General features: G+C 40.7%; 1 protein-coding gene across 1 annotated transcript; it reads left to right on the top strand.

Annotated features, from left to right (window-relative positions):
* The first annotated feature begins 7,223 nt into the window (after positions 1-7,223).
* LOC138905982 (uncharacterized) lies at positions 7,224-7,867 on the top strand. Its single transcript, XM_070194497.1, has 2 exons — positions 7,224-7,431; positions 7,569-7,867. The coding sequence occupies exons 1-2, from the start codon at positions 7,224-7,226 to the stop codon at positions 7,865-7,867; spliced, it is 507 nt and encodes a 168-aa protein (XP_070050598.1).
* Positions 7,868-11,236: the final 3,369 nt, after the last annotated feature.

Genomic DNA, 11,236 nt, shown 5'->3' with positions numbered 1-11,236 from the left:
TATAATTGAATTAGAGTGCTTTTAGGTAACCAACTTTAACATAGTAATCGGGTAGCAGGAGATGATAGTCTAAGCCCGCTGAATAATATGTGAAACCCCTACCCTAAGGGAGTTGCAAAGTATTATTTATGATGCACATGGTGATCCTTTAGGATAAAATACTTAGGACCCCCTCCTTTATGTGTTTATTGTTCGCACTTCGTCTCTTGAACTTAGAATAATTAAGTCTTATCTTGTAACCTCCAAAGACTGGTACAAATTATTTATATAGTCTAATTTTTGTACGATCTCCTTCACACTTCTTTATATTTTAGTAGAACCTTTAAATTCCTTGTCTTCCCCCGCTTATATGATCACATAGGACAATTATAATTCGATAATCCCACATATTGTAAACTTCGGCCAGGACCCATAGTTGTGGGCCTCGAAGAGTGCCTAAAACCTTCTCTTTGAGGTAATTTGAGCCCTTACCCGATCTTTGGTGACATAGACCAGTCAAAACAGAGTCATTTGCATCTAGGTGCCCTAATGCACCTTAAAAATTATTAGGTGCCGACTCTTCTCTTTTAATACCCACATAAAAGAGTTGTCACATATCGAAACCCGCTTTCGAGAGAAAAAGGGGAGCGACAGCATGGAGACTCTGCTTGGGAATTACACTTAGGCTCTTACCATAATGAAGTTGACTTATGTGGATTAACGGATTATTTGATGACATGTACATCCCTTCATTTATTTGTTTAAATTGCTATGTCATATACATCATTTCCCTTATTCTCCTTATTTGTTTAAATTTCGATTACATGAACATCCCTTCCCTTATTATCCTTATTTGTTTAAATTACTATGACATGTACATCCCCTCCCTTATTTCCCTTTATTTTCTTAAGGTGCTATGACGTGTACACCCCCTTTCCATTTCCTTCATCTTGTTTGAGACTACTATATCATGCCTCTCCCTGTCCCTATCTCCCTATATGCTTCACTTAATTACGTTCTGGCACATTTTCATGAGTTAAACTGACTTCTCTCTTTTTTCTTTCCTTTTTGTTTTCTTTTTCCTGTTTATATTGTTTACTATTTACGCACTTTCATCATGCAAATTTCTGGCAGCGTGCTACTATTTTTGCATAAAGCATGCTTTCAGCATCATTTAAGGCCCCGTGAAAATTTTTCTAAACACTGGGGTTCCCTGATGCCGGGGTAGGCGTAGACGTTCCTAAAAACGTCTATGTTGAAGAAGGTAATTGGAGATCCGTCAGCTATTGTGCCGACTGAGACCATTGAGGTTAATGAAGAGCTGTCATATAAAGAAATTTCGGTTGCCATTCTTCATAGGCAAGTCCGAAGGTTGAGGAATAAAGATATTGCCTCTTTGAAGGTGTTGAAGAGATGAAAAAAAAGTATTCTTACTTGTTTGTATAAACTATGTGATCTTTTTATAAAATTGTCTCCTATGGACTCTTGTATCACTTGTTCAGTTAATGTAAATGTGCTTCTTTCTAAATATATTGTATGTGAGGCTACGGTTGGTGTTGTTATGAGTTATGTTATGTCATTGGTTTGTGTATATGTTTTAAGGATGTGTTTCTGTAGCTCTCTAACAGGTGGATAGGCCTAGTTACAGGGGAAACTCTGGCGAAACTTTTGGGAATTTAGGGAGTTAGTCAAATTTGAGGCTGATGGTATGTGGTATGAAGACTGAGTTGCATAAAATGCTAATAGTGAAGCTTGACCCTCATTTGAGGACGAATGATCTTAAGTGGGGGACGATGTAAGGCCCCGTGAAAGGTTTCCTAAAACCTGGGGTTCCGTGATGCCGGGGTAGGCATAGTGGTTAATAATAGTAGAAATTCTTCGAACTTTTCCTAAAAATCGGGGTTCGAGAATGGGTTGGGGAATGATGTAATCTTTCACAAAAGGGCTTTAAAAATATTAATGCACAATCATTTTGGATTGATCAGTGCGCTGGGGAGTTTAAGGAAAATATTTTGCAGGGTTGGGCATTTATGCGGCCCATTATGTGGCTGCATAATCATGCTGTGAGACCCAGAATGGCCTTAGAGTGAAGCAACTGTTTAGGTCATTTTTATGTCAATTTCGCGGCCAGTAATGCGACCGCACAACCATTTCGTGGGCCGCACTTTTGTCGCACCATCAGCCTTGTAGTTTTTGCCGAGGGAGGTTCGGCGGTGCATTATGTGACCGCAGAATAGGTCTGCGGGCTGCATAGTGACCGCACACCCATGCAGGTTTTTTTCCAGATTTTGGCACCAAATTGTGCGGCCGATATGCGTACCGCATATCCATTATGCGGTCATATATGCGACCGCAGATCCTGTCCCGGGGCTTCATTTTTGGGGTTTTTAAACCTGACCCTATTTCGTTAAAACATATGCCATAGTCCATTTTTGAGCATATTTCTGATATTTTTAGAGTGAGAAAGAGTTCTTAGAGTGGGGAAGTACCCTTCAATCTAATATCCAACAATTCTTGCTCAATCCTTGAAGATTATCAAGAAAGTCTTCATCTTAAAGGTAAGAATCTATGCCCTAGCTCTTAATTTCAAAAATCTGCTAAAAAGGGGATAATTAGAAAGACAATTATTGGGTGTGGGGGTTGTTATCTTGCATGCATGTGTTATTAAAGAATGTGGGAAGGTTGTGAGCTAAAGATGGTAGAGAATGGGTTGCAGAATAATGAAATCTTTCACAAAAGGGCCTTATAAACATTAGTGCACATCTAGTGTTTGATAATGTGCTCAAATGTGCCAGAATCATGACCATCTTCCTAATTTTGGTCCAACTTGTTATATTTCTAAAATAGATCGAAATGCTAAGAATTACAGAACATTTTAAAGTTTTAAGGAAGCTCAATTGAAGTATTTTGGCTAAACTCTTCCTTAAGAATTGGAACCCCGATATCCTTATAAGTTCCAAGATATTTATTACAAGTTGAGTATTCCGGATAAGTTTTGTGACAAAGATATATGTTTAATTTGTGTTTCAAATACTCTCATGATATTATATTATAAATTGAGGATGTGTTCCAAACTATGGATTGTGTATCTACCTGTTATGATTCCAAGTCGTGATTTATGTGGAAAACTATTATTCCAAATTGTGTAGAGAATGTGATTGTGGATACACCTCCACCCGCATATATTGGGGTGAGGCGGTAGGGCCGCTTTGTGTATGATTTTGGTATTGTTGTTGCACCACCACCCACATGTATATATTGGGGTGAGGCGGCATGGCCGCTTTGTGTAGGTATTGGTATCGTTGATGCATTTCCACCCGCATATATTGGGGTGAGGCGGCGGGGCCACTTTGTGTGAAAATGGGTATTGTGTTTACACCTCTACCCGCATACATTGGGGTGACGCGACAGGGCCTCTTGAGTAGAGTTTTGGTATTGTGTTTACACCGCCACCCGCATATACTGGGGTGAGGCGGCGGGGCCGCTTTATGTGGAAATAGTTACAGAGGATCTCATCTTGAATTCTATAAATATTAATAATAGCTCTTGATAAGCTTGATTTTGTTTAACCGGCTACCTATGCTATTCTATTATCGCCCTGGTTCATCTTGTTCATATTGTATTTATGAGTTCTTAAATTGGTGTTTGGTTTTCATACTAGTACTATTCAACATGTACTAATGTCCCTTTTGCTGGGTGCGTTGAATCTTTAATGGATACAGTTGGTTCCATATCGAAGGATACTGACAAGTGATAGCAGTGGTCATTCTTCCCAGCTGACTTGGTGAGCCCCATCTCATTCCGGGGTTATGCATCTTTTGTTTCGTATGAGTTATTGTGTTTTGAGGTATAGCGGGAGCTTTGTTGACGGTACTATCAATGTACTATTTGGTATTTTTAGACGCTCCGTAGACTAAGTGTGGGTTGTATATGGGTGTTGGGAATGTTAAACAAGTTGTGTTATGATTAAATCACCTGTTCCACTTTGAACCATGAAGGGGTGTGTGTGTTTTTTTTGAGAATTATTAAATGAGTTAACTAATGAGTTGATTTAGTATTATGTACATGATCTCCCTACTGTCTAATTTAACGAAAATATGTATTATCCTTATTCCTGGATGAGTTTGGGTAGAAGAAAATCTAGTAGGCTTGCTCGACCGGGTTCACTTGGTTGAGCACCGGTCGCTCTCCCCGAGTTTGGGGCGCGACAATCATACTCCATTCGTGCTTATTATCAACATTGCAATGCTTTATGAGTTTCCGTGCTTTCCTAAAAAACACCATTTTAAAAATGAAAGGCTTATTAGCAGTAGATTAGTCGATCAACAGTGCAGTCGAAAGTCCCGAGCCTTTCGCTTTCAAGTTGTGCACTTGAGAGTACCGGTCTAGACCCTTCTAGAAAACCCACTATGATTTGAAATGTACATGCATCATGCTAAATCTAGTATGGATTGAGACGTCATTGATGCATTAATCCACTTAGATGAACCTTGTCCAAAGTCCAACGGTATTTCCATAATCCCAAAGGACACCATCATATTATGTGCATTACTTGGAGAAAACATGCTAACATGTAGATCATTATTGCATAAATAGTCGAATCTGGAGGGGAAAAGGGCCAAGTTTTATTTGTTTGCAGAAAATGAAACATGAAATCCCCAGGTTTCGTATGGTCTAGAATATCCTGCCTCTACTAATTGACTGGTGGAACGACCTTGCACCCTGTGACAGAAATCATGTGAGGAGAGTACTGGGTAACCTGCCATCTTTGCTGAATATTCAACCAAACAGGGAACTGATCGAGGCTGCCACCATGTTATGGGATGAAAAGAGAGATGTTTTCCGATTTGGCAATATAGAAATGACTCCTCTCTTGGAATAAATAGGGAGCTTCACTAAGTTACCATGGGATAGTCCAGGACTATTGATACCTGAAAATCGCACCCCGCGCGAGTTTTTGAAGATGGTAGGTTTTAAGAATAATGAGGAACGAGTCTGCCTAAAGAAATCATATATCCCTTTTGAATTTTATCTATGAGTGTGTGGGCATGGAAAATCATATCACCTGCATCACAAGGAGCTAGCCATTACCTCTTTGGGATGGGTGCATCGTCGGGTCTATGTCTTTATAGTCTCCTTTTTGGGTTTGTTGATTTTTCCAATGCAATGGGAAATAATTCATACTCGTTTAGCCATGGTCGCCAGGACCTTAATGGAGGGTATCGAGGGGATGAAATACACTATCATCCCGATGATCTTAGCTGAGATGTACCGTGATCTCGACCCGTGCAAGCATGGGATCGGACACTTCGAGGGTTATAATATTTTTCTCCAAGTTTGGCTGCTGGAACACTTTTAGAGGGGTGACTATCGCCAGGAGCTTCTACGTAGGACATTGAATGACTACATAGACAATCATCATCCAAAGAAGATGACATTCATTCCAGACAGGGTTGCAAAGCCTGGAAATGTTATAGGTTGGGTGTGTTTCATCAGTACTCTGACAGACGAGCAAGTGCATTGGATGTTTGAGTGGTTTCCTAGTAGCGAGTTAATCATCAGGTCAAGAAGAACTACTCACCTAGTATTGATAGGGCTGCGAGGCATCTACCCTTACACTCCTCTAAGGGTAATGAGGCAAGATGGGAGGAAACAAGTCATATCTCGGGTTTCCAACATGGTTAAGTATAAAGCAGACTTCAGAGAAGATGTCATCACATTCAAATTTGAAGCCCAACACATGTGGAACAAAAATATCATTGTGGAGGGAGTTTCTATTGAGCCATACAGGTATTACGTCGGTCATATGTACTACTATCTCTCATGGTTGTAAGACGACCTAGCCAAGGACGTCAAACCAGGGGTCAGTCTGAAGGATATGATCATAGATGAGGTAGATGAGGAACATGTGCAATATAAGAGGCTAAGTAAAAGAGTGTTTGAATCTGAACCTAAGCATCTAGAACAACATAAGGTACCTATGAAGGCGATTAGATAATGGAAGGAGATTGCAAATTAATCGACAGAAAGATTGGAGCATCTAGAGCAAGGACTGATGCAGCTAGAAAGGAAGATGAGAAAGAGGCTTTGGTATTGTCAAGGCATGGATCTTGATAGATGAGGGAAGCTGGCAATCGCATACTTTATACTCGACATGCGCAATCTGGGAAATGTGATTAATGGAGTCAAGAGAGCCAATCATAGAGAAGGTCCTTCAGGGACAAAGTAGACTAGGAGGTAATGTTCTTTACTTCTTTCTAGACTAGATTTCGAAGTATCAAGGCTTAATGCCATTGGTAACTTTATAGTTATTATTTCGATTTAGTGAAAGATTGATTTATTTTTGCATTAATGGAATGAGGCAACGTTGGCATGAATTTTATCCAAGTCTATCTGTCTCTTAGTTGTACCTCAGGCACAATGAGGCCCCCAAATTTGGACGCGAATTATTGCATGATACCTGCTTAAATATCGCAAACACTCTTTTACTTCATCTTACTGACTTGGTTACCTTTTGCTTATTCTTTCTTTTGATTACTCCCATTCCCAAAGGTTGGTTCATGCATTCTGGCATCATCAGCATACCACACCAGATTCAAAGGTCCTCCCCCTACCCCTCTACCTAGCGATCCGAAAATCAAAGACAAAGGCAAAGGGAAAATGGATGATCTAAGTGGTAACCAAAAGGAAAATTCTACCATGGCTGATAATTTTGAAACCTCTGACGGAAGAAGTACGCTAGGACAAAATGAGGCGGTCCTACGTTTGGAACAGAAAATCTTGGAGCTGCAGGGTGAGATTGAGCAGGTCCAAAATCTCGCAAACCTTTCCCTTACTCTACATGTTCCCGACATCAGCCTGTAAAACACAACCCCTCAGAACCAAACACCACCCTAAAACATCCAAAACCAAAATCCACCACTCATAGCTCCACAAAATCCTCCTGTAATGCACCAGTATCACAATCCTGCACCTCATCAAAACCTTAACCCCCACCAGTTCAAAACCCTCAACAACACCACCATCATCCAAACCAGTATCCGCAGACCACCACTTATCACACCCCTCAAAACATACCATAACTCACCCCCGATCCCCCTCAAACTTCAATCAATGATCACCTATATACCCAAGTTCCAGGAACGCACCAAGGCAACTTGATATACATAGAAACTTTACCCCACACCCCACAGCAAACCCTATACATACCTGAGCCAACCAAGAAGGACCTACTCATTCGAAACATGGCAGAGGAACTCAAGAAACTAACAGGGAGAGTCCAGAGTGTTGAAGACGGGAAGGGAATTAAAGGTTTAAACTACAAATACTTGTATATCCAGCTAGATGTAGAACTACCAGAGGGTTACAAACCTCCTAAGTTTCAGATGTTTGATAGCACTAGTGATCCTAAGGTGCATATGAGAACCTACTGTGACAACCTTGTAGGAGTGGGTAAGAATGAATAAATCCGTATGAAACTGTTCTTCGAAGTCTTACAGGAGACGCATTAGTGAGCCAGAATTCGAAGAAGTGGGCGAATTAGGTGAGCATAGCATCGAATTTCATGGACTGATTCAGGTTCAATACAGAGAATGCTCCAAATGTTTTCTATATCCAGAACCTCAAGAAGAAGCGGACAGAAACCTTCCGTGAGTATGCTACTCATTGGAGATTAGAGGCCTCCAAGGTGTGGCCACCACTTGAAGAAGAACAAATGAACAAGTTCTTTGTTAGAGCTCAGGATCCGCAATATTACGAAAGGTTGATGGTTATTAAGAATAACAAGTTCTCAAACATCATCAAGTTTGGGGAAAGGATAGAAGAAGGAATTAAGAGTGGAATAGTGACCAATTTCGAGGCATTACAAGCTACAAACAAAGCCTTGTAATCAGGAGGTATCTCGAAGAAGAATGAAGTGGGTGCCGTGACGGTAGCCCAGGGCCCTAAGTCTCCCCTTACATACCAAACACCTTACATACCAAACACCTCCACCCACATATCAACCCTCACCTCCAAAATACCAATACCCTGCCACCACCTACCATACATATAATACACGGTGCATTACTCGCTTATGATTTATAACTTGTGTTGTGATTACAAGTCATTATGCTCCATAATTTGAAAAGGGATCTAATGTGTTTAAAGCCTTCATGACTAATGAACATAAAGTTGTGATTTCCAGAATATTCTATATGTTTATGTTTGATGGTGATCCTTGAAAGTAAAGTAAAGAAAGTGTGGAATATGAAATACGGTCGTTCGTGCCATGAATAAAGAATCTTGTAAATGGCCAAATGAGCCAAGAAAATACTATTGTTGTGAGTGGTTGAAAATACTAATGAAGGTTTATATAATGTGAAAGATGATGAGATGAATACATTTGTAATTATATTACCTTTGTGTTCAAAAACAAAAATGTTTTTGGGAGTATCATTAGCAAACCGAGAAAGGGTGGGTCATAAGGCCCACACCCAAAACTACACATGCCGGTGTAGGGGTGGATTGTGATGGATTGTGATTATTCCCCTTATTTGGGATGAGATTGATATTAGCTGTGAATCGGAAAGTCAACCCTCATGGCATATGTGGGAAGGCGGCCTAGCCGATCGGGTGGAGATCGGACGCCATGTTGCGCACATGGCTGTACTACTCTTGGTAACACCTTTTTTTGCATCACATGTCAAACCACATTGTCTGTGGGGAGATCTCTTAGTCAATCGGGCGTGATCGGACTCTATGATAAACACACGGTGGTATATCAGTGCTAATGATCTTCCAACAAAAAAAATATATTATTTTCGTATTTTGAAAATTGTTATGTTTTAACTTGACCTTTGGATATCATTGATTGTTACTTGTTGCAGCCATGGTGTTTCCCCTTCTGATATTGGCATTCTATTTCAAAAGAGGACATTTAGCTTTACATACTAGTACTATTCCACATATACTAATGTCCTTTTTGCCGGGGGTGTTGCATCTTCAATGGATGCAGGTGGTTCATCAGTGGGCAGCTTGGGTCCTCATTAGTAGTCACTCTCTATTTAGCAGGTTTTAGTGAGCCCTACTCTACTCCGGGCCCGATGTCATTTGATGTTGTACTTTTTATTTTGAGGTATATTCGGGGCCTTGTCGCCGGCACATCCATATTACTATTTTGTTGTACTTAGAGGCTCCGTAGGCATAGTGTTGATGGTGTTTGATGTTGGGAATTGAACTAGAAGTGTTGGTATTTTGGCAAACATATTTTTCATCATATCTATAAACTTGTAATATTTTGGAAATCGTAAATGAATCTCTTTTGAGTAATGGAAAAAGAATATGGAACACTTGACTCTTCTCTTGTTTATCACTTGTACTGATTCTTATATTGTTAATGGGCAAGGTTGGGTAGAAGGTATCAAGTAGGCTTGCTCGGCCGGGTTATCTCGGTTGAGTACCGGTCGCGCTCCCAGAGATTGGGGCGTGACAGGAAGACACTATCTAAGCCAACATCTGTATGGCTCCCCTTAAATCCCCATCGGATACTCCGGGACCAAAAGATGGGGCTGGAGATGGAACTGGAATATCAGTTGGAGGGATCGTTGCACCCCAGTAGGTGTAGGAACTAGTGCGATATGATCAGGTATAGTGGAATCATGTAGTGTAGTAGTCAGGGGAATATTCTCACCCCTCGGGTGCTCACACGCATCATCAAGTAAAGGATTAACTGCCACTCCTGGGGTGGCATTGGCTCCTTGGCCAATTCTTGCTTTCTTCCTAGGCGCCATATACTGAAAATTAGAGCAATGCACGATTTCAAGAAATAAACAATCTTACAATCAGCTTTATCGCACAATCTAGAACATCAAAGAAGGGTATTGTTCCTAAATGCCCAAGTATCCTCCTAATTACAAATGTGGTCGACAACACACCGATAAGAAGGACTCTACCAGACACGGGTTCGAGACACCATGTGACACTTTAAAACCTTAGGCTCTGATACCATGTTTGTCACGCCCCGACTTCGGGGAGCGTGACCAGCGCTCAACAGAGTTACCCTGGTCGAGCAAGCATGCGCATTGCCGTCTACCCAACTCGCCCATGAATGAATAGAAGAATACTTTTTATTAATTAGACAGCAAGAGGTCATGTGAATAACACCAGTTCATTTCCATTAGTTACGTCATTAACAAGTCCCAAGACAGTACACAATACATGCGTAGTTAAAGTGGGACAGATGATACAATTACAAGAAGTTTAGTTCAACCTTCTCAAAACAAGATACAGATACAACCCACACTATGTCTACGGAGCCTCTAACATAAACAGAAGAGTGCTACGACAGTGCTGGCAACAAGGCCCCCGCTATAACTCAAATATTATGTACAAAAGACAAGATATACAGGACCCCGAAATGAAGTGGGGCTCACCAAGTCAGCTGAGGAGAGGGTGTTTTGCTATCACTATTCAATACCACCTGCTATGAAACCACATGCATCCATTAAAGATGCAGTGACCCTAGCAAAAGGGATGTTAGTACATATGGAATAGTACTAGTATGTAAAACTAAACACCTCTAAATAGAACAAATAACAGTAAACAAAGAAGGAAACATGAAATCAATAAGAGAATCAAATAGTATCAAGGTGTCAAGTTAGGGGAAAGGCAATTTCAAGTGAGTTCCAATCTTTTTAAGTTGGGAGATATTTAGCACCGATACACCGCCGCGTTTTAGCACGGAGTCCGATCTCAGCCCGACCGGATAAGCTGTCTCACCCCGAGACATCCACTTACAATACCACCATGTGTGTGGCATGGCGTCCGACCTCAGCCCGATCGGCTAAGCTGTCTCGCCATAATACCGTGTGGGTCGAAATCACATCACATCTCGCTAGCAATAATATCATCCCATATAGGGGAAATAAACTCAACACATCAATGTCATCCCATATAAGGGGAAACAGTCTTATCACATTATCACGGGGATTCACCCCTCAATCACTTCTACAACGGTACGTGTAGTTTCGGGGTTAGGTTATTTTGACCTACCCTTCCTCGATGGCTAATCGATACTCCTAAAGCATTTACTATTAAAAGGATTTTGCACTTATTTCATAATCTTTTGTATATCATTCATTTCATTGGCACCAATGGCCTTGACGCAATATCATTATTGGTACGTTGGCCGCACATCATATTTCATGTTCTCTTCTTTCACTTTCAAATATCATTATGGATAATCAACAACAAGGCCTTTCAAATTAAGACTTTAAAC

The sequence above is a fragment of the Nicotiana tomentosiformis genome, chromosome 2 (assembly GCF_000390325.3).
Source record: "Nicotiana tomentosiformis chromosome 2, ASM39032v3, whole genome shotgun sequence".
Classification (NCBI taxonomy): Eukaryota; Viridiplantae; Streptophyta; class Magnoliopsida; order Solanales; family Solanaceae; genus Nicotiana; species Nicotiana tomentosiformis.
This window is presented reverse-complemented; position numbering and strand designations above follow the sequence as displayed.